The 25,264-nt window shown below is 34.8% G+C and overlaps 1 protein-coding gene across 1 annotated transcript in view; it reads left to right on the top strand.

Annotated features, from left to right (window-relative positions):
- Nucleotides 1-25,264, top strand: part of RFX7 (regulatory factor X7) — a 111,205-nt gene that overhangs the window by 59,697 nt on the left and 26,244 nt on the right. Inside the window, exons 4-5 of the mRNA XM_090270647.1 lie at nucleotides 19,405-19,487; nucleotides 20,540-20,662. Coding sequence (XP_090126773.1) covers nucleotides 19,405-19,487; nucleotides 20,540-20,662 — 206 coding nt within the window. The remainder of the gene's footprint in view (nucleotides 1-19,404; nucleotides 19,488-20,539; nucleotides 20,663-25,264) is intronic.

The following is a 25,264-nucleotide window of genomic DNA, read 5'->3' as shown; positions in this document are numbered from 1 at the left end:
TAATTAGTTTATGTGTGCCAGTAGGTGAAAAAGGTTGAAAATCGCTGCTCTAGAGTAATGTCACTTGGGTACCCCTCACTGCAAGGGAAGCTAGGACATAGAGTACAGTATTCCCTCACTTATCGCGGGTATTATGTTCTAGACCCTGCCCGCGATAGGTGAAAATTCGCGAAGCAGGAACCTTACATTTATTTTAGTATTTATATATATTTTAAGGTTTTATAAACCCTTCCCACACACTTATAAACCATTCCCAGTCCCTTATTAACCTTTTCCACACTTTTATAAACACTACTTATGTTCTTAAACATATTCTACACTCCTAAACCTATGTAATTTTATCAACATACATACAGTACTGCAAAATCCCGCGATATAGCAAGAAATCCACGATAATTTAATATTTTTAAAAATCCCGCGATACAGTGAGGCCGCAATAAATGAACTGCAATTTAGAGAGGGACTACTGTATTTTGTTTTCTAACCTCTGTACCAGGGGAAGACAAAGAAGAAGGTCATTAGCAATATGTATGAGTCCAACCTACACTCCATACCTGCTTTCATGCCCCTGCTTTATACACCCCCTTAGAAAGGTCTGTGGCCCTCTTAAAGCTTTTACCATATAGGATGCTAATCACCCAATTAATTTTTCTTCTCCAAAAATCCTTTGTAAGTGAGACAGTGTTTTGTGGCTTTGTATCTCCAGTGATTAGCACAGTGTCTGGTAGATGGAAGACACTCAGTAAATAATTGCTAAATGATTATTCATAAATAGTAATTTCAAAAAGAATGTATAATCTGCACATAATATCCTCTAAATGGAGAGTTTCTTTGTATTTGTTTTGTTGTTGTTAGCATTTATCAAGTGTGCCAGGCAAGTGCATTCCATATTTCGCCATTCGGTTCTCAGAATTTGCCTATGAGGTTAATCTGGTATCATCCTCATTTTACAGATGAAGAAACAGGCTCAGACAGGCTAAATAACTTACCCGAGGTCATAAAACTTGCTAAGTGGTACAGTTAGGCTTTTAATCCAGATAGTCTGACTCCAGAACCCAAGTTTTTAAAAACTATATACTGTATCATTTTTTAAAAGTGACTGAAATATGAGCTTATATATGAGTTTTTAAAATTTTACTTTATTTTATAATCAAGAAAATGTTTCTGGAATTAATTTTCCACCTTTAAAATTGATCTGAAATGAAAAAATTAAATCTGGCCTTATCATACTGAATTTTAGTAATCAGTAATTCTAAATGCAGTCTGTTTTTTGCAAGCAGGTTGTTTGAATGCCATTTTTAAAACTTACAGTATGCTCACTAAAACAAAATAGCTAAAATAATTTTAGTTATTTAAATTGATTAAAATTGTGAAGACTGTGTCACTATGAAATATGCTAAAAGTGAAAAATATGAAATTGTATATATGATCATAATTTTTAAAGTCTAGCACTTTGCTTATCAGTGAAAACAGATGAAAATACTTGTGGTAGCCTAACTGTAAATCGTTTTTTATTAATATTTTAATGATTTTGCAATCAAAACAGTTGATTTTTACTTAATTTTAATGACCTACATGTCCTAAGTTTCTCGAGTTGTAACAATTGTAGATCTGTAATGTCATCATACATTTGTAAAGTTGATTCAATTATATTTTTCATAACGAATGTAATAGTCTAGGCAAAATCTTACCCTTGACATATTCAACACTAGAGGATTAGCTGGACCCCAGCAATGTTTGAAAGCTGCTCAGTTCATATTCACTAGTCCACATACTTTAGTTCAGTTAAATGGTCTTACCTGATGGATGTAACAAGGGCTAAAATGTGAGAGATAATATTGAATATTTGGCAGAGAAAAGGCCTGGTTTGCTGAGAGTCAACCACAGGGGGATGGCAAATAATCGTCCATGTTTCCCAAAGTATGGGCCTTGCCAGAGTAATTCCATAGGATGTTAATGTTATGCAAAATAAGATTCCAAAAGTCAAATAGATTTCATGAGCTCTGGAATAAAAGGTGTCTGAATAACTATTTTAATAAGCTGCTGTATATCGTGAATCTTAAAAAGTATTCAATGTGTTCTAACTCTTTTCCCTAATAACACTTCTCATAAAACTGGTGATCTAGGGCATACTGTTCGGGCAGTGATTGGTAAAATCCATAGGGCAAGTGTCTAGAGTAGAGGAAGTATGTTACAGTGTTTTAGGTGTGTATACCACCAGGGAGCAATCTTCCCACCAGTTTCAATATCTAGATCCCCTAAATCGATTAGTTCTGCTTTGGGGTTATTAGAAGTAATAACAGTTAAAGGAGTGAGGGGGGTGTTGTGGGGGAAATAGGCGTATATTTTGGTTCCCATTAGGAAAAGCTAATGTAAGCAGTAAATAAAATTTGGCTTGTCTGGAAATCAGCTGAAAACAAGAAGAAAAATACTTGTCTGATGGACTAGGCGATTCAACAGCAATCCTAGTTAAGATTATAAAAGTAAGAGTAGGTAATCTTTGTTTACCTTTTCCCCATCAGCTGGAGAAATAAAAGGCTTATAACTAGGAACAAGGGAAATGAGTATTTTAAATCCATTTTAGTTCATATTTTAAACCTCCTAGGAAAAGTGTATAGTGCCTTATTTTTAGGTCTCTAATTGATCAGTGTTCTAAGAGAGGACTTTTATGTATTGCCAGCTACTTCTAGGTTTAAAAAAAATGCAGTATTGGCCTTTTTTGGTGACTTACCATAACCTATTAAAACAACTGCTTTGCAAAAAATGCTATGTTCTGCCCCTCAAAAATGAAGTTAACTCACCTGGGCAAAAATTGAACATGTCCAGTGAGTTCCTTGTCGTCGTCGTCGTCGTCGGCAGCCGTCCGTCTCGAGAGACGATGGTGTAGCTTCTTAAGTGTCTATCTGCACCGCCGAGAATGGCTGTGCAGTCCGACTCGGGAGTGACACGGCATCTGTCTCCTCCCGTGTTGAATCGACATCTTGCGATGACGCTGGAGTGTCCTCTCCAGTGGAGCTGAAGCTACAGAGCCTGGGCAGGGTGATATGGAGGGTCTGCTGTTGCCCATGCAGCAGACCCCCCCTCTCTTCGCAGCTGAAGGGTCCAAGGGAAAGACGGAGTCAATACAGCTTGGGTTCAGGTGCGCCGCAGGAGTTGCCGGTGTTGACTACAACGTCAAACCGCCTTAGGGACTCCGGCTCCGGATTTTCTGTCGGGGTTTACTCCCTTAGCCTTTCCCCAGAAGAGGTATGCCGCAAGGCAGCGGAGGTTTTTTGGAGTCAGAGTTTTCCTTCTCTGATATACCCTGACTGGAAGATCGAACCAGCGACACTTAGCTCGCAGGCTGACGCTCAATCCACTGAGCTAAACCAGCCAGGGCAGCAGGTGTTAGTAAATTAAGGATTTTGAGATGGGGAGATTATCCTGAATTATCCAGTAGGCCCAATCACACATGAGTATAAGGGCTTCCTGACCTAAGTCAGCTCTGCTGGCATAGGGTTTATTTGTGCGAGTCCACCAAAGGAGGACTTCATTAGGAGAGAAGAGTTGAAAGTGATGTGAGGTTGCCAGAATGTCTGTTCCTTCTGGAGGGCTAAAGAAACCTGAAACTAGATGACAGGTGCCAGCATTCAGATTATCCAATAGTGAGATAGGTTCCTTCCAAGGGAAAGCTCTCAATAGGGTCCTCTTGCAAAGGAATACAGTAGAAAACTTGAAAAAGTGGAATTGTGTTGAGTCTGTAGTCAGTGTATCTTAGGTCCTGAATACTGGTTAAGTAATCCTTTAGGACCTCTGCTTTCTACCTGCTACCCCCACTGGAATAGTGTTTGTCCTTTCTAGGGAAATAAAAAGTAACAGCCTAAGCTACATTCTATAAACATTTTTCTTCTTTAGAGGGCACCAAAGCCTGTTTTAAATAAACCTTAAGAACCAACTTTCTGGGCAAGCAAGTTGTCCATTACAAAATGTAAATCCTGAAAAGGGAATCACAACAGAGATACTAACCATCTGTTCTGAAAAATCCTATTTAGCATAGTAATAAACTGGTTAGAAACAGGTAAGCAGTCTGTCTGTAGAAAGTTTATTCATCTATCTTGGATCTGTGTGGAAGATCAGCAGTACTTGAATTCTGAAACACTGCAATAGAGACTGTTCCCTAGGTATAACCCTTCTAGTATTATTTCATCTTGGTTTATGGCATATTATTCATATGGCTTGCTCTGAATCTAATGTATATTCCAGAGATCCTGGATTTTAAAACATGGTTGCTCAGATATGGACTGGATGGTAATAACAAGCAGACCTTGTCCAGCAAATCAAGCATTCTAGTGCTTATGGCCCTGGAAGAACTCGTCCCTTGACCCTGTAGACCAGAAGAGCTAAACTGGAGACCCACGGACTAGATCTGCTCCACAGAGGTGTTTAGTTTGGCCCACGCTGACATTTTTTTAAATTTCAAATTGTTTGCCATATTTCAGAATTGGGAGAGTTCACAGAAGAGATAAGATGTCTGGTTTCTCTTGAAAACTTAGGACACAGGGTTTTTAGTTCTACATGACAACAGTTGGCTGGACCTAGAGACAGGTATCCCTTTCAAACATGTGCACTCTCCAGTCCTCCCAGTCCCTGCCATGTGTCAGCTTCTCAACATAGATATTTTTACCTATAAACTACTTTAATCATTTGCATTACCTGCCTGGCACTTGAGTTGGTGACCTGTGTTAGATTCTTTTGGGGCAAAGTTCTCCTGAGGGCCATTCTTAACAGGGTTGAAGATATCACAGTATTCATGAGGATAGAGAGTGAGAAGGCAGCTTCTATTTTTGTCTCTTAGTAATGTGGCTTCTCTTCAGTGTCAGTTCTTGCCCTGGCTGGTCATTACAACAGCCGGTCAATAAAAAGCCTAAGTAAGGTAGAAGAAAGAATAATAACTGTCTTGAGAGTCTTTCCTACTGATTAACCACGATGCAAAACATTTTTAGTCTTCTTACTTGCATGAAACCTTCCCTGACTACTTTAGTTTAAATTGTACCCCTTTGCAACATTTTTTCTTTATAGCATTTATCATCATCCTGTAACATGTTTTACTTTTAAATTTTGTTTATTTTGTGTCTCCCTGGTACTAAAATGAAAAGATCATGCCTGAAGCATAGTAGGGGGCCCTCAATGCTGGATGGATGAATGGGTGAATGGACAAATGAATAATTTCCTTTAATTTTTAAACTTTTCAGGTCTATCCCAAGGTTAATGTTTGAGGTTAGAAGCCAGTTCTTTTAATGTGCCTCCTGCTAAAGTGATTGGTTGGGAAGTTAAAGCTATATGAAACATTCGGGTATAGAATATCTGCTTCCTGAGAACCAGACTAGTATTGTTTGAGCGGGACTCTCTAAGATAGGTGACACACTCTTCGAAATAATTATGAGTAACTCACTCAAGGAGTAATTCTTAACAGGAGGCACCCTTCCTTTCCTGTCCTCCAGATGTCTATAATATGTCATTGAGGCACGTATAAAGTGTATACAACTTAAAGAGACTTCCTCCCTTTTCTCCTTTATGGGAGAAAGCATGCTTTGTCACCTCAAATTCTTGCTGTAGTGAATGCCAAGTGATGACCAATGTCAACTTATTGACCCAGACTGTATTGAAACTAAAAATTTTGTTTAGGGTGTCTTAATTCAAATTCATTATGGCTTGATAAAGGCTTATTGTTAGAAGACAGGGTTTATCTTGTGATGTGGCACTGGGTTTACTGTTAATAAAAACCTGTCTCAGAATCTCATGTCTTTCTTTCAGTCACTTCGTGAAGAAGAAATGGGTAGCTTTCAAAACAAAGCATTTTTGTGTGGAATTTACTTGGGGAAGGATGGAACTTGACAAACTGGCCAGATTTAAATAGCTGGGTTTTTTTTTGTTGTTGTTGTTGTTGTTTTCTTGAATATCATAAAAAGAAATAATCTGTATAAGGCCATGCCATTTGGAAGGTTTTTTAAGAACTTTTGTTTATTTATTTTATTTATTTCCTGTTAAGGACTCAAATGGACTAAATTGCCACTAAGGCCCATGTCATTGGTTTTGCTAAGTTCTATTTCATAATTTTTTAAAAAAAGCTGCAAGCATTGTCAGCTAGCTTTTAAATTCATTTTGTTGTCACAAAGAGGAATAGAAAAGAATATAATGGCTATCTCTCACCATTACCTGAAAGAAACTCTATTTTCATTAATATTGTATTCAAAGAATGGCATGATACACAAAAATGTGCTCTGGTAGACAAAAAATACATTCTTAAAGTATCTAGTTTTTCTGTCTTTGCATTTTTAAGTCATTTCAAGTTTACAGAAAAGTAGACTAAGGGAGAAAAAAGGAAAGGTTACAGGAATTAAAGAACTGACTTTTCCTCTCTGTTACCTACACCTTTGTTGAGCTTGTAGCTTTGTAGTTGTGAAGAATCAATTAGAAATCCATTTTTTGGAAAACATAACAGTAACTGGGCTCTCAGGAACCATTCTTTCTTTCTATGCTGAAAAGTTAAAAATACAGTGACTAGAATAATCCAAATCTTATTCTTCTCTCTAGTGCCCCCTATCCATATCCCCAACCACTGGTGGATAGGGAATCTTTTCAGACAGCATACAGAAACATTGATAATAACCTGAGTGATCCAGGGAAATATTACATGATCATCCCGTGGTGGTCACTTTTTGTAGAATATAACAATGGAGAGAGTGTTCTCTCTATGTCAAAGGTACTCAAATCTGTGGGTATATGTACTCTGCCTATTCAGACCCTTGTACTTTGCTGTATGAGTATTTTAGCCATATGCTCTTGCCTCAGCATTTTATTTGGTCTTTAGTCACATGGGTACTTATGTAGCCATGAAACTTGCTGCCTTTTTATTTATTATTTCAGTTTCAGAGATTCAGCTTCCTTTTTTATTAGTAAGCCCTAAAAAGATTAAATAGTATATTTTAGAGCACATTCATAAAAATGACCACTTTTTAAATACAATTAACTTTCTTGGCAGTCTCTTTAACTTTTTTCTTTTATAATTTAATCTATTCTCAGTTTTAGGTGCAGAAATTTTCTAATAAACACAGAATTTACTCAAATATTTTACATATGTACCTTGAAGTGGTAATTTTTCAGTGCTTATATTACAGTCCCTTAGAGCTGCTTTAAGTCAGAATTCCTGTCAGCTTGATTATAGTTAAGGCAAGTTGAAAAGGTTTTGTTTTGTTTTGTTAGTTTTTCTTTTTTCTTTTCTTTTTTTTTTCTTTTTTAAGGTGGTCGTGAGTTCTGTAGGCCACCCAGCAGAATTAGTAAGAAGAAAGTGAGAAACAGACTTTGAGTTTGCTGAAGTTTGCTTTTCAGCCTTGCTTCTAGTAACTGATGTCTTTGGACTCATTGCATTCCTTATCTTAGAACAGAACATTTTGAAAATAAAATTAAAATCATTTTCATATTACGTTAATTCAGTAGGTTTAGAAAGAGTAAATCCTCACAATCATACAAGTACAATAAAAATTACCCTTGGTGTTTGATTTATAATTTTTAGAACTGAGAATAGAAAAAGATTTCCCTTATATTGTTTATAGTTGGTAGCTCTCAAAAGATCATCACACGGACTCTCATACACTATGACTCTCATAGCAAGTTAGAAAACTGAAAATTAAGAATTCTAAGCAAAAAGCATTAACAAATAGTCCTTTTCTCTGTCTTCCTTATTCAACCCTGTGGAAGGACAGCTTTCACAACTGCCTGAGAGAATATAGTATCAGGTATGTTGATAGTTTCCATTAATTTTAAAAGGCTATAGAATAAGATATTTTTCCCCTTTGGTCATTCTGTCAGTGACACATGTAAAGAAAGAGTCATTTTAGTAACTGTGCTCCTGAATTAGTGTCACCTGAGGGGAGAGATTACTGGAATTCTTTCACATTCTGTTTTTGTTTTGTTTTTGTAGTTTACAAAACCAAGGGCAGAAATGTCAGGTGTGATCATCCTATCAGTGTATACTTGCATATTTTCCCTCCATATATGGTAACTTAACTGAGGAAACCATCAAAATGGAGAATTTAGGTTTCTGCATTTTAAACTGTTCTAAATACAAATTTAAATTAAAACTTGTAAAAACTTTTTTGACATCAGTTTGAAGAGTAAAGTTTAAAGAACTAACTATGATATAATCCGTTGGTCATCTGTCATCAGAACTCAGTTATTGCTAACCTGGACAGTCCTTTGAAAGGTGTGTACATCTCAACAGGAGATTCTGCTTCTTCTGGAAATGAAAATAATATACCTTGAATGTAATTTCACTGTCAAGGATTTGCATGAAAACTTGTCATTAAGCCTTTGATTGTTATGGTCTTTATGAGCATCAGTCCTTCCCCAGTTTTGTAACCTTGGATAAAAACCTGAATAACACCTAAGGGAAGTGTCATAACAGAAAACACATCACTGCAGAGAAATTTATGTACAACAGGAGAAATTATTTTTTATTAACTTTTGAGAAATTGTAGAGTCAGCCTGATTGAAGACGGTCCTGAAAAACAGGAGCAGATCTCCTCTCAGACTACCTTATACTGTATTCTATGCCAATAAATAGTGGGAACATATTTCCTTACCATCTGCATGAAGGTCTTCAAGTTTTAGTAATAAGATATTCAAAATTCTAGCTAGTTTTCTGCAATCCATCTGGTATGTATTGACAGTTCAGAGACAGGTGTCCTAAGCAGACAGACACTGAAAATGAACTGTTTCTGAAATATAGAATATTGTTTTAGGTATTTTTTTAATGACAGAAGACAACAAATGGAAAGTTATACATTTTGTTCCAAGTCTAACCTGAGAAAAGCTTGGATTTCTGACCAATTCTGCTTAGATTGATTTTGTTCTCTCTAGTGGCCCAATTGTCAGAAATATTTTCTAACTTTGATTTAATTTAATTCTTTTAATTAATTAATTTATTTATTTATTTATATTTTTAGAGAGGGGAAAGAAGAAAGAGAGGGAGAGAAACATCACTGTGTGGTTGCCTCTTAGTTGCGCCCCCAACTGGGGACCTGACATGCAACCTAGTCATGTGCCCTGACTGGGAATTGAACCAACGACACTTGGTTTGCAGGCCGACGCTCAATCCACTGAGCCACAGCAGCCAGGGATTCGATTTAATTTTAATGGCTCAGGAGGAAGGAGTTTCCACCCTTCTTTTTGCACTCACCCTGAGAAAAGTCAGTGCTGGTGGAACATTACCTTCAATAACTATGGCCAACTCTGATGCTCACATAAAATCTAGGAGCCTTGCTCTCTTATGGTGTACCTCCCAAGTTAGTGGAGGTCGCCAGGCTAAATATTTCCTAAATTTCTTAAGATACCTTCCTTTTCAAATAAAAGATTCTATACTTGTTGATGGAATTTGAATTATAACCTCTTGCCAAAATCTGATTTTAAGCCATTCTGTGTTTCAGAATACTTATGTAATATATTTTATAAATTGCTTTCAATGCTTACCAAAAAAATTGAGCATTTCACCACTGTTTTACATATTTGAAAATTAATACTCAGCTAGAACAGTTTGCTTAATATCAGTTACAAAGCTAGTGGGTGGCAAATCTGGAATCAGATCCCGGCCTTTTGATTCTGTATACTATACCTTTACCACTATGTCCTACTGCTTTGGATAGATTCAATTGGAAGGGTTAATCAGTCAAGTTCATGTAGCAGTCCTTTCATTCGCCTGTAATATATGTCTTATATTTTTATTAGCTATTAATTTATCAGTAGGATAGGATACATGACTATTAACCTCAGATTTATAAAATCTCCATCAAAGCTGCTTTATAACTAGTCTGTTACTGGGTGATATTCTTACATGAAAAGTTTCTGTGACACAACTTCAGGGAGGATCAGTGAGTCTTACATTTTGCCGTATGACCCTCTTAAGAATAAGTTGTTGACTTTTATCTAAATCAGATTTCAACTCTGAGAAATATGTTTTTAAATACTGAAAATAAAAATGGCATTGTTTTTAACTGGTAATAAACAAGAATCCTGTAACAGATGTGGCATGAAAAATTAGAAGGAAATTGTTGAATTATTCAATAAATTATACCAGAACAATTAAGCTAACCTTGTCAAAACTTTTAATTAGGTCCTTCCCTACTTTATATCTTATAGGAAAATAAATTTCAGATAAATTAAAGACCTAAAGACCTAAATGTGAAAAGCAAAACTTTAAAAAGAAAACATGGGATACCTTTATGATATTGGGCTAGAGAAAGATTTCAAAACAAGATACAAAAAGCACAGATTACAAATTAAAAGATTGATGTATTTGCCTGGAATTAAATCATCACACAACTCAAAAACAAAATGAAAAGATAAGTTATAATGAGCAGAAGATATTAGCAGCACTTATAATCAGAGGATTAGTATATAGACTGCATTTTAAATATCCCCATTTTTTTAGTATCCCCATTTTTAAAATATATTTTATTGATTATGCTATTACAGTAGTCCCAATTTTTACCCCTTCGCTCCCTCTACCCAGTATCCCCCTTCCCTCCATTAATCCCCCACCTTTAGTTCATGTCCATGCATCATGCATATAAATTCTTTGGCTTCTCAATTTCCCTACACTATTCTTGACATCCCCCTGTCTATTTTGTACGTGCCAATTATGCTTCTTTTTCTAAAAAAAGTTGATTAATTTGTTTGTTTATTTTATTTTTAGAGAGAGGGGAAAGGAGAAAGAGAGGGAAAGAAACATCACTGTGTGGTTGCCTTTCACTCGTGCCCCCAACTGGGGACTGACTTGCAACCTAGTCATGTGCCCTGACTGGAAATCGAACCAGCAACACTTGGCTCGCAGGCCGATGCTCAATCCACTGAGCCACAGCAGCCAGGCTTCAATTATGCTTCTTAATCTCTGCAACCTTTTCCCCATTCTTCCGCTTCCCCCTCCCAGCTGATAACCCTTCAAATGATCACAATATCTGTTGTTCTGTTTCTGTTCTAGTTTGCTTGGTTTGCTTTTTTAGTTTAGTTGTTGATAGTTGTGAGTTTGTTGCCATTTTAATGTTAATAGTTTTGATCTTTTTTTTAAATACCCCCCCTTTAACATTTCATGTAATAATTGATTGATGATGATGAACTCCTTTAGCTTTACGTTGTTTGGGAAGCACTTTATCTGCCCTTCCATTCTTAATGATAGCTTTGCTGGATAGAGTAATCTAGGTTGTAAGTCCTTGCTTTTCATCACTTTGAATACTTCTTGGTGGCTCCTTCTAGCCTGCAAAGTTTCTTTTGAGGAATTAGGTGATAGTCTTATTAGGTACCCGTTTGTAGGTAACGCTCTTCTTTTCTCTTGCTGCTTTTAAGATTCTCTCTTTACCTTCAACCTTTGGCATTTTCATAACGATGTGTCTTGATGTGGCCCTCTTTGGGTCTAGCTTGTTTGGGATTCTCTGTGCTTCCTGGACTTGTATGTCTATTTCTTTTGCCAAATTTGGTGAGTTTTCCTTCATTATTTTTTCACATTAGCTTTCAATTTCTTGCTCTTCCTCTTCTCCTTCTGGCACCCCTATGATTCGGTTGTTGGCACGTTTAAAGTTGTCCCAGAGGTTCCTAAGCCTATCCTTGTTTTTCTGAATTCTTTTTTCTTCCTGCTCTTCTGATTGAATGCTTTTTCCTTCCTTGTGTTCCAAATCATTGATTTAATTCTCAATTTCATCCTCTCCATTGTTGGTTTCCTATATATATACTTTTTATTTCACTTAGTGTATCTTCATTTCTTCCTTTATGTTTTTGCCATATTCAGTGAATTCTTTGAGCATCCTGATCACCAGTGTTTTGAACACTTCATCTGATAGGTTGGTTATATCTCCATTTGGTTTAGTTCTTTTTCTAGGGTTTTGTTCTTTTTTTTCATTTGGGCCATATTTCTTTGTCTGCTCAATGTGGCAGCTTCCCTGTGTTTGTTTTTGTATATTAGGTAGAGCTGCTTTGACTCTCTACAAAAGGCACCCTTCTGGATGAATGTGGCTTCTTTAAATCCTGGGTTGTCAGACAACTCAATTTTCTGATGGTTCTGGTTATTTGTTTTGAGAAATAGTTGTAATTCTCTCTGTGGTTGTGCAAGGAGGTAAAGCGTGTCTACCTATGCCTCCATCTTGACCGGAAGTCCTATCCCCATTTTTAATGAGCAGTTCCTTGAGAAATGTTTCATCAGATGTGATCCTGGTCAGCAGTATATGCATCACTGGGAACTTATTAGAAATTCAGGTTCTCAGACCTCACTTCTGACCCACTGAATCAGAAACCATGGAGCTCTGAAGGTGGGGTCCTATAATCTTTAAACAAGCTCTCCAGGCATTTCTAATGCATGCTAAAATTTATAACTACTCTATTAGAGTAAACTCAAATGATAAATAATATGAAAAGATACTCAGTCTGATCATCTGTCAGAAAATTAAAGTAAAACAATGAGGTACTTTGGATAATTGTATCCATGAGCTTAGCTAAAATTTAAATCTTTAGTTCTCACAAGAGTGTAGAGAAATTGTAGCATTGTTGTGAGAAATATAAATTGGTCTAACAGTTTTGGGAAGTAATTTGGAAATTACCCAATGAAATTGATAATATACATCGTTTTTGACCAAGTACTTACACTTTTAAGTGCATACCATAGAAAAAAAGCTCGCACAGGGATATAGCCATCACAAATAAGGATTTTCACTGCAGTACTATTTGAAATAGTGAGTTTTTATAGTAACTAACTACTTATCAGAGAAATGAATGAATTGGTTTCAATCCATATAACACTACGATATAAATCTGTTGAAAAGTCAAAGAATTCTCAACCAGATGTAGCAAAAAGTTAGCATCTTTTAAATATGGATAGTGATACATGTATACCTACTTTGTAAACTTTATTTGAGGTACTTTTATCTTTAAATTTTAAGTAGGATATTAAAGTATTAAAAGTATTGCTAATGAAAAACATAAAAAGAAAATCAGTAAATGCAAATTTAGTGAGTGTAAATTCATGAGTAATGCTGTGGCCCAAAATAGAGGGATAAACAGGTATACTCTAGGGTCATGTGTACAAAAGTTATTAGATTTTAATTTTTAACTAGGTTAATATTATTATTAAAGTAAAAGGTAGAAGAGAGCTTGAAGGCTATGTATTCTAAACTGGTGCTTCTGAACCTCTTTTAAAAAAAAATTTTTTGCTCATGTCCCATTTTGATAAATATGAACATTATATATTCTTGCTTAATATAATTTCAAAATAAGTTGAATATTCTAAAAATGAATAAATTAAAGCGTTTTAAATTGGAGAAGGACCCTTTTTTATTCCCCACATTTTTATCTGCATATATAAAAGTGATCTTTAGTTTTTTTCAGAAGTGCTAGAGTGAAACCATCTAATTTCCCATATTAATCAGGATGGGCTAGGCTATGCTGCTATATCAAAGTAAGTCCGAAATATGAGTCGCCTAACCACAAAAATTTATTTTCATTCACATAATGTGTACTGCACAAATCATTGGAGGCCCCTGCTCCACATAGTCCCTCAGGAACTCACACTGACAGACATGTCCATGTTATAGCCTCACAGGGGAAACAAATGACTTCAACGGTATCACAAAGGGGGGGGAAAGATAGAGGTAATGCATTAATTTCTTAACTGTGTCAGCTGAGAAATCATATACTTCACTTTTGCTCAATTCATGGCCCTAAGCTAACTGCAGAGGAAGCTGAGAAATTCTGTCTGAGCAGATGGGATATTTGATGAACACTGTTTGTGTCCCATGTTCTTTTCACCACCTTACGTGTGCCCCTCACGGTAGCATTAGATAGCTCTGTGCTACTGGTTCCTTCAGAAGAAGGAAACCAGAAGAAAAGGAGATTAAGTGGTAGGATTCGAACACCAAACTTCACCTCGAACTTCCAAAAGTAACTTGATTTTGCATATCTTGTATTACACCTTTATTTTCCTCTGGATCACATGATATCTAAGTGAACGTTGAGTCTGATTGTTAGCCACAAGCTTTTCTGTCCAGGATGTGAAAAAGTAAAGTATATCTAGGTCATTTGCTACATTAAGTCTGTAGCATTACTTTATTTTCATAGCCAAGGGTTTGAAAAAAAGTTTCATGAATATATGCTTACGTGAATGAAGTGATGGCACACAAGGTCTCCTTGCTTATTTGGAGTAAATGGAGATTTTTACCAAAATTCTCAAAAGTGGTTTTCTGGAATGTCTTTGACATATAAAATCAAACTTTAGTTCCAGAATTCCTTTTGGGTATCTTGTAAAGATTGAACTGTGTGAGAGAGAAGTCCTTATTAGCTTTTGGGCAAGATTTTCAACGATAATAATAGGTAATTACCACCTTAGTTCATTGAATAAACTAGATAATATTTGCGGTTCCCTTGAAACTTGAAACCATTTTCAATAACTTTTTGAAAGCTTAACTTCTTCAACTCAAGAAAATTAAGACTTTTAAGTTTAATGAATAAGAATGTTGGTAATTGTCATTTGAAGTTTTAGACCAGATATGTCAGATACGTCTGCCAAATATGCCAAGCTGTATTAAAAATTGTAATTTTTCTTGTAAAATACATAAAATTTACCATTAGTGATATTTAGTATATTCACAATGTTATGCAACTACTAGCTATCCAGTTCCAAAACATTGCCATCACCCCAAAAGTAAACCCATTAAGCAGTCAGTCCTGCTTCCCATCCCAAAATCCTTGGTAACACTAATCTCTCTATCTATGATTTGCCTATTCTGGAATGTTCATAGAAATGGAATCATACAATATATGGCCTTTTGTGTCTGGCTTTTTCTTTCTTTTTTCTTAAATTTTTATTTATTAATGTGAGAGAGGGAGAGGGAGAGAGGAAGGAAGAGAGAGGGAGTGGACAGAGAGGACAGAGAAACATTGATTTGTTGTTCCACTCGTGTATGCATTTATTGATTGATTCTTATATGTGCCCTGACCAGGGATCGAATCCACAACCTTGGCATATTGGGACAACCCTCTAACCAACTGACCTACCTGGCCAGGGCTGGCTTTTTCACTTAGTATGTTTTCACGGTTCATCCATATTGCAGCATGTGTCAGTACTTCATTCCTTTTTATGACTGAATTTAAAAATTATTGTTTTTAAAAGTTTATGCTTTGGTCTTTTTTCTACTGCTCTAAAAATTGAGTGACTTGGTCCTTCATTTCATAAATCCAGCCAAAATATTTCTTTTTGACAACCAATGAATCTTAACATGGAACAAACTCCATTTTTTGACATTTAAATCTTTACAAAGCATATCAAATAATCTGATGTTTAACATACTTGTCACCTGATATTCTTGCCTTGATAAATAAGGTTAAATTCTCTACTACACTGCTGATCATTGTTTTGGAGGCCAGTAAATAATAACCATAAATGACTTAGTATATCCAAAACCAAAAGTATTCTTGGCGAACTCAGCATTGCTAGGCTAGAATGCCGTCACACAAACTGGAGTCACTTTGTTCCCATGTGCTTCACAGAATGTTGATAGTGTCAGTATTAGTAAACTCCCCTACTGTTTTCTTCTGTGTGTTGAATCCCACATATAACAAATGAAATTGTAATTGACAGTAGTAAGTTTTCATTGTTTGAAAGGTGGAAACAAACAAACAGGACAGTTTGATCTTTCTCAAAACTCTTTTTCTGACGTCTTTAAATCATCTCTTTGGCGCTGTATCCTAATTTGTATTATCTTCTGAACTCCTGCTGGAATTTGTTCTCTGTTCTTTTCTTTAGCATATGTAAAATTTTAAAACTATAGAATCCAAGGTTTCTCCAGCAATACAAACTGTTTTTTTTTTTTAATTCTTAATTATCGAAAAATGTTTTTTCTTTGATTTTTTTAATTGAGTTATAATTAACGTAAACATATCAGTTTCAGGTGTACAACATAATGATTCAGTATTTGTATGTATTGCAAAATGATCACCACAAGAAGTCCAGTTGACATCGATCACAGTACATAGCTACAAATAAAAATATTTTCTTGTGATGAGATACTCTCCTAGCTACTTTCAAATATGCAATGGAGTATTATTAATTATAGTCATTATGATGTACATTACATCTCCATGGCTCATTTTATATCTGCAAATTTGTACCTTTTTGCCCTGTTCACTGAATTTCTCCACTCCCTACCTCAAGCCACCATTAGTCTGTTCTCTATATTCATTTAGCTTGTTGGAGAGGGTTTGCTTTTTTTCTTTGGTTGATGGTGGTTGCTTTGATTCCACATAAAACAGGTAGTACAAGCCCTGGCCGATTTGGCTCTGTTGGTTGGAGCATTGTCTGGTAATCAAAAGATTGTGGGCTCGATTCCCAGTCAGGGCAAATACCTGAGTTACGGGCACATACCATCCCTGGTACAGGTGCAAAGGGGAGGTCTCTCTCGCATAGATATTTCTCTCTCCTTCCAAAAGCAATGAAAAAAAGTCCTCAAGTGAGGATTAAAAAATTAATTAAAAAAAAAGAGAGATCATCTAGTATTTATCTATTTCTGTCTGCTTTATTTCACTTAGCATAATGCCCCCAAGGTCCTTCCATGCTGTCACACATGGCAAGATTTTGTTCTTTTTTATGACAGAACGATATTTCATTATGTATATATATCACATTTTCCTTATTCAGAAATGATGTTTTGTATTACATTTTCCCAGACTTTGCCCAGAATGATACTAAGGTTTTTTTGGTTTGTTTGTTTTTGCTTTGTAACCTACTATGGATTTAATATGACAGGCACTTGTGGTTGATGTTAATAACATTCAATAAAAAGTATCTGCCCTGGTTGGTGTGGCTCAGTGGATTGAGCTCCAGCCTGCAAACCAAAGGGTCGCCGGTTCGATTCCCAGTCGGGACACATGCCTAGGTTGCAGGCCAGGTCACCAGTTAGGGGCGTGCAAGAGGCAACCACACTTCATGTTTCTCTCCCTTTCTCTCTCCCTTCCCCTGTATCTAAAAATAAATAAATAAAATATATTTTTTTAAAGTATCTTAGGAACTATATTTAAGACAGATTAAAGTGGGGAGATGCTGGTGGCAGGGAAACCAGCTAGTTAGACATTTTAATAATTTGAGAATCATTGTAAGTTCCTTAAAGGCAAGGACAATTGTGTTGTTCATCTATATATTTCCATCCTTTGTATATGTTGTGATATGCAATATTTTTATAGTTATTATAAATCATTTGTGGAAAATGGCAGATAATAGAAACAAACAAATAAATAACTAAATAAAATTTCCTTCATTGTTAAATACAGCTACAGACCTAGACTAATATAGTAGCTGGAAAAATAAAGTAGAGGGAGAATATGAGGGAAAGAGTTAAGAGGGATAAATAAAGGATTCAAGTGGAATGCACAAAGAGGAACAAAATTAAATAGACTCCAAAACTGAACACTGGAGAACTGGAGTAAAGAAGGGGTTGCCATAGCTGATGTGGTTCACTTGGTTGGAGCATCCCATAAAGCAAAAGGCTGTGGGTTCAATTCCTGGTCAGGGATTAATGCCTGGGTTACCAGTTCAGTCCCCAGTCAGGGCGTATGAGAGAAGCAGCCATAGCCAATTGATGTTTCTCTACTGATGTTTCTTTCCTTCTCTCTCCTTCCCTTTCCGTATCTCCAAAATCAATAAACATGTCCTCAAGTAAAGTTTTTGTTTTTGTTTTTTCCCCCCAAAAGTGTTAAGTAGAAATTGAGAAAGGAGATGTGTATGTGTTTTCCTTTTTTTGTTTGTTTGTTTGTTTTTGTTTAAAGGGAAAAGTTACAAGAACAATGCTAATAAATCCATTTAGGTATTAGAGTGAGAGCTAATTGGAAAATACCCCACAGACTGTGTAATGGAAAAAATGTGGGTTTAGGAGTTATTTTATTTACATGTAATTGATAGATTAAGTTATTCTGTGGAAAAATTGTAAAGTTAAGCTTTTTTATAGATGAATTCTGATGAGAATAAGAATAGGCTAAGTTATACCATTTTAAGCTTTTTAAAAATTTGGATCTATGTTTAAGCTGTGCTTTCTTATGTAAGAATAAATGCTGCCACCAGGAATTCAAATAATGTGTTCATATTTTCAATTGCAATGCAATTAATCCAGCTACCAAAATTTTACTATATTTTTATTGTAATAGGATTTGTGCTTTATTTAAAGCAAACTCAGCTAGGAAAGAAAGCTGTATAGTCCTGGTTATGGCAGAAATGCTTTTCAAGGGTACATGTATAGACAAAAGGACATAGTTGGCAGAACAATAGTGATAGAAAACCACACAAGTCAGTTCTCCAAATGACAGCTGCTATTGGAAAGCAAAGAATAAGTACGTATTCCCTCACTTATCATGAGTATTACGTTCTAGCCCCTGCCGCGATAGGTGAAAATCCGCGAAGTAGCAACCTTATATTTATTTTAGTGTTTATATATATTTTAAGGCTTTATAAACCCTTCCCACACACTTATAAACCGTTCCCAGTCCCTTATTAACCTTTCCCACTCCTTTATTAACCTTTTCCACGCTTTTATAAACACTGCTTATGTTTTTAAACATATTCTACACTCTTAAACCTACGTAACTTTAACAACATACGTATACAGTACCACAAAATCCCACAATATAGTGAAAAATCCACGATAAATAATTAAATATAATATTTTTAAAAATCCCGCCATACATTGAGGCCGCGATAAGTGAACCGCGATATAGAGGGACTACTGTATATCTGCATAGTGCAGGAAGACCTGTTGGTTATACTTCATTATTTTTAAACCTCAATTTCCATCCATAGGTGACATCATTAGTCACGTGTTCTGGCTTTTTGAGAATTAGGAAAAGATCCTAGAAATCATCTCATCCATTTTGTAGTTCTAAGGAAAGTTTGCAAGAGCATTGAAATCTCATAGCCAGTTAAATGAGTAGGCTAAAACTAATTAATAATAAATATTTTCTTGACTCTCAGTCTAGTACTTTTCTGGTAATAACTGTACAACCGTCATTGCTTAAATGTGATTAAAAGTAGTAAACTTTTATCTAGGCATTGGTCTATGATTTTATTTAGGCCTAGAACATAAGGATTCATAGGAAGGTTACATTTTTTTCCTTAATTTTTTTTACATGCAATATATTTATCAAACAGCTTAACTGTATTATTTTAATGATGAGAAAAAAAGCCTAGGTTTTATTGGTGGTTGATTCATTCAGTCTGGCTTACATTTAGACCAGTCTTTTTGTTGTTGTTGTTTTGTTTTTGTTTTTGTTTTTACAGAGGTGTTAGTAAATTTTAAATGAGAAACGGTGTTTTTAAAATGATCTTTCTTTTTAATCCTTTGTAATCAGCAAGAAGTTGAGAAGTTTACAGACCTAGAGAAACTCTACCTCTACCTTCAGCTGCCTTCTGGTCTCAGCAATGGAGAGAAAAGGTATGTCTCTCTCTCTGTCTGTCTTTGCCTTAAGTACAGTGTGTATAGGAGATACCTAAGATGTAAGTGGTGTGTGTGTGTGTGTGTGTGTTTTGGTTGTTACTGTTAACACTGTTTCTAAAATCATCAGAAAAAAGAATGGCAAAACAGTAGATCATATTTGGTTAAGTGCTTACTTATAGTTTTTGCTAATTTATTTGTACACCTGGGTAAATGCTATGAAATGCATGTGGGTTATCTTTTATAAACAGATTCATATATTTATGCAGTAAAACCAAAGAATAAGTACATAAGTATTGTGAACAATAAATTAACTTCAGGAGTTCTTTAGTTACTATCAGGTGAGCATAACACAGAATATTAAAAAGAAAAAAGTGAGTTGCCTGTATGAAGCATGAATTTCTGATAAATATAAGATGTTTTAAGTGCTTGTGGGTATTATTATGTTTCATTATTAAAAATATTTATTGTCTCATCTAGAAACTTTAGAGAAACGTTGCTGGGTCATGCATTCTGTTCTTAAAGTTTCTATACCCTCTTAAGTATTTCTCAGTTAATTTCATTCACATAATTTATACAAAAAATTCTATTCTGTTTGGAGCATCGAGTGTGCTTTAGTGAGATTTTAGGTAGTTACTTGAGAATGCTAAGCAAATAGAAAATAAATAATTGCTTCCATACTTTTATTTTTAAAGTTTGATGATTTGGTAAGTTTAGGCAAATGAACAGGCAAGTAAGTGAGCAAATATCCAATTAGAGATCATTTTAGCCACAACAAATACTTCATGTTGTCAATGTTCCATCTAGAGATGGTGGGGAGAGCTGGAACAGGGCATTAACTTTAGTCAGACACTAGCTATAGAAAATGACCCACATCCACGGGTGGAAGACATATAGAGATAACTGGGCATCTGTTGTTTGTCCTGAGTTTGGTTTGCTCATTCATAGTGTGTTTACACATAATAATTTAGTGGAACGTTTAGACCTGGCTCAAAAATTGTCGTTGAATTGCTGTCTAGTTCAGCTAAAACATGTTTTTGTTCTATGATTAGTGATCAGAATGCCATGTCATCTAGTCGGGCACAACAAAAGCATGCCTTTTTCTGGATTCGGAATACTCTAGAGGAACATCCTGAGACTTCACTACCCAAACAGGAAGTCTATGATGAGTACAAGTAAGTATTATGTACATATGTCAGGCATGCTAATGTATTAAAGAGCTTAAGGACTATACCTGGCTACAATGATTTTTCATTGGTGAATAACACAGTGATATATAGGAGTTTAATTTAGAAATCTCTTCTATTCCTTCATCTAAATTTCTCTGGTAACATATGTAACAAAGGACAGGATTACCAAATAAAAGAATTACTCTAGAGTACATCTGGATACTGGAGGTAAAGGGACAATGGGATAGGATTGCTGAATAAGAGGATTCCTGTAGAGTTCTTAAGGATAACAGGAAGGTGTGTCTAGAGTTGGAAGGAAAGTGGAAGGCAGTAAATAAGTTAGTACATATGGAAACGCTAAAACATATTTTTTTGTTTGTTTTTAAATTTAGACTTCTTAAAGGCCTTTTAATACATTCAAACCTTTTAAAATCCTTCCGCATACCAACCAAATAAAACAATAGTGTTCAGGAGTGTTGTGTGGCTTGCACATATTAGACAATATAATTTTGTTATATAGGCAAATGTTACATAGATAATTTATTTAAAGACAGGAAATAAAAGCATAGAGACTAATGGGCCTTTCTAGAGAGAGAAAAGTTAATAGATGCTAACTCTAGTCTGGTTTAACATTTCGATAATTTATTTGGAAGAAGAGATTTATTCAGGCAGAGTAAATAAAACCAAAAATTTCTTGGTATTGAAATGTCAAAGCAGTAAGTAAGCATTAATGTGTTGTAATAACTTATACAGTTTGGAAGAAAAGTGTTAAATAAGTGCTGCTGTTACCCAGTGTAAGATGATGCAGAGGAATTACACTTACTAAGGAGGTTATTGGTATCTAGGAAGAAAACTTTCTCTACCCTCATTCAAAATTTTGATCCCCTCACCTTAAAAAACAATGGAGCTGGAGAAAGGCTAGAGAAAAATGTCTGAAATGATCAAGGGTTGAACAAAGTTAAACTGAAGAGCTTTAGATATTTTTCTCTTTAGGAAAATTAAAGCTAAGAGTGCATCTGATCCAAGTCTACAAAGTTCTTTCTCTCAGTCCATAACAATCTGTTGAATACCTGCCATGTCCTGCTATGTGCCAGACCCTGTAATAAGTTCTGAGAATACAATGTATAAGATACAGCTTCTGCACTCAACAAGAATGTGATACGTATATATACTCATATATTTTGAGTTCTTCACTAACTTCAAGTTCATTAAAATAGAGATAACTCTATGACACTACAAAGAAGCAAATATGTATTCACTAAAAGCTAATTAATATTAGGCAAATGTGTGGTATGTTGAAACCCTGATTTCCTAAAAGACAAATTGGACAAATTAAATGTATGACATCACCATAATGAATTAATACGGCAATTCAGGATATTTTACATATTTTTGAAGTGATGTCCTTTAACTGCACACCACTTTGTAACTAGTTTGTGAAAGTGTGACCCTGCTTCATTAGTGCAGTTCTATATTCCTTCAAGTTTTCTGCCTTTGGCAAGGCATCATTATATTTTTCTATAATATTTTCCTGAATTTTTCTAGTAAATCATTTTTTAAGGTTCCTATAAATCTTTATAATTTTTTTTCACAAGAAAAGTTAAAGGGTTTTCTTGAACAAAATAGAACAAAAACATCTTTTTTGGTATGTGGAGTAGGTGCTTCAATTTTGAGCAGTTAATTTGCAGTTCAGTAGAGATCAACAGCTGAAAGAAAGTAAGCTAGACTAGAGTTTAAAAAGGTCGTAGTTGGTAAGGGAAATGCTTGATAATAATGACAAGGAAAGAAATATCAGTTCTGTCCATGAAATTTGAAAGAATTATGTTAATGATTATGCCTGTCTTCATAATCCATATGAGTCTGGGCATTTTAGTTCAAAAAACATTTCATTAAGAACATACTTTATTTACTGTTGTTTCCCCGCAGCATTTTCACATAGTAGTCACTAACTTAACATTAAGGTTAATTGGAAGGGAATCTGATCCCTGCCATTGATGATAAAATTTGTGTTGTGAAAGACTTGGTAAGTCTTCTAGTATGCTCCCGTCCCACATTAAAACCCAGAGAAGTCAGGTGGCTCTTCCAGTGGCACAGAATTATTTAGGGGTGGCTATAAGCCTAGAACTCAGATTCTGTGAGTGGCGCTTAATAGGTAAGAAAGCAAACTTGTTAAATTTGAGGAATATCAAACGGAGTGGGTAGAAAAGGTTAGGCAAGTTGTTAGAAGTAAAGTTGGCTAAGACTCCCACATAATGTGAATAAATAAGCTGCTCAAAGTATGAATTTGTTTATATATAATTAGTATACATGCATACAAATGATATGTGTTATAAAAGACACAGTAACATGTATTAACAGCGCAACAGATGCTAAAAAGAAAATATGTTTATTTCCACAGAATTACAGCATGTGAGAGATCCAGGCTCTTCTCTCATTTGATTATACATTGCCTAAAATCATAATTTGCCATGTGGATTTAAATAATTTGAGAGATATTAAAAAGAGACTACAGGCAGGCAAGAAGTATTAGGAAATAGCTAATTAAAAGTTTTAAAATTATGTTTTCTAAAGAAAGCAAACTGGAGTATATTCTTTTTTTTTCCAAGAAAATATGTTAAATTGCAGGAGAGATTTCAGTTATATACAAAATAACACTTGCTATCTGTAAAGATTTTAAGAGAAATTTTGTCCCTTCCTAAAGGCTTTTTAGACTACTCATCATCCTATTTGAGTGCCTTTACGAGGTTTCCTGAGTAATAACTTACCATATGTAGAATAACCAATCTTAAACAGATTTTCTTCTGAATATTCACTGGAAAAATATTATTAATATGAAATGTACCTTTATTTTAAGCTAGTCCTAATGCATATGGACCCTTGTGTAATTCATTGTAGTGATGTTTAGATATATTTATATAAAAGTCAGTAGTCATTAAAAATCCCTCCGAGAGAAAAATTGAAGATGTAATCTAAGACATTTGGATCGTTTTAACTGTATTTTCATGCTACATTAAGATATTAATAGAACCAGAAAGCTTTAAGGGGCTTTCATCATACAAAGACAGTTTAATTTACAAATGACTGTAAACTTTTTATATTTGTTGAAACTTTGGAACTCTGATCATCACATGTGTTTATGAAAATAATTATTAATGTGTTTATATTATTTTTCTATTTATAAAAGTAATATGTATTCATAATGGAAGTTTTGGCAGATGATTATAAATGTATAAAAAAGAAAACTAGCATCGGTAATCTCACTACCGAAAAATAACCACTTTGGTTATTTTTATTTTTTCTAATGCCTTTTCTCATGTGTATATTCTTGTTATTGTTTAACCACATTTGTCCCATTGTTTACACAATTTGTGAACAGAGGAGCAGTTGCAAATAACACTGCAGTAAACATTCTTGACCCTATAACTTAATATAGATTATCAGAATTGGGGTAGCTGGTTTATGAACCTTTATATAGTAAGGATATTAACTATTAAAAAGTTTTAAGATTGCTGCTTATTTACTTTTTATTTTTATAAGTAGTCTAATCTGTCCACTTTTTTGCAGCTTGTAACATTCGTTGTTATGCTTAGAAAGAGCTTCCTCCATCCACTAGTAGCTGAATACTCACATGTATTTTTCCCAGATATTTATTTCATTTTTCACGTATAATGCTTTTTTCATCTGGTATTTATTATGTTATTACTTTTTTCCCACACCCAAGGACATGTTTATGATTTCAGAGAGGGGAAGGGAAGGAGAGAGAAACATGAATTGGTTGCCTGTCACACATGACACAACTGGTAACCAAACCCACAGCCTAGGCACGTGCCCTGACTGGGAATGGAATCTGCGACCTTTTAGTTTACGGGATGATGCTACAAGTGAGCCACACCTGCCACAGCTGGCATTTGTTTTGTAAATGCCATAAGATAATAGACTAATTTAAATTTTTTTCTGATTGGTTAATTATCCCAGCCTTGTTTATTGAACAATTTTTTTCTTTTTAACACTAATCTATTATTAACTCTTATCTTACTACAGCCTTCTTCCTTTGTATTTTCCATTCTTATTTCAGTACCATACCTTTTAAAAGTGTTTTAGCTATTAAATATTTAAATGTAGGAGCAATCTTTCCTCATTATCCTTCTTTTTCAAAAATTTCCTTGGTTTTTACACCAATTTCTTTTAAATTTTTATACCAATTTTTTTCATATGAAGTTTAAAATCATTTTTATTTTTTTTACTTTAAAAAGCAAACCTCAAAGGAATTTTGTTTGAAAATTTATTTTAGAAAAATTAACTTCAGAGTTAGGAGTATATATATATTTTTATACATTTTTTAAAGTATATTTTATTGATTGTGCTGTTACAGTTGTCTCAATTTCTTTTCCCTTTGCTTCCCTCAGCCCAGTGCCATACTAACCTCCAGTAATCCCAACCCCCCTTAGTTCATGTCCATGGGCTGTTCCTATTCTGGTTGTTTGCTTAGTTGGATTTTGTTTTTACTTTTTAGATTCAGTTGTTGATAGTTGTAAGTTTGTTGTCATTTTAATGTTCATAGTTTTGATCTTTTTCTTAAATAAGTCCCTTTAACATTTCATATAGTAA

The sequence above is a fragment of the Furipterus horrens genome, unplaced genomic scaffold (genome assembly GCF_987537825.1).
Source record: "Furipterus horrens unplaced genomic scaffold, mFurHor1.1.pri manual_scaffold_3, whole genome shotgun sequence".
NCBI lineage: Eukaryota > Metazoa > Chordata > Mammalia > Chiroptera > Furipteridae > Furipterus > Furipterus horrens.
Note: the sequence above shows the minus strand (reverse complement) of the source record. Positions and strands in the feature narration are given on the sequence as shown.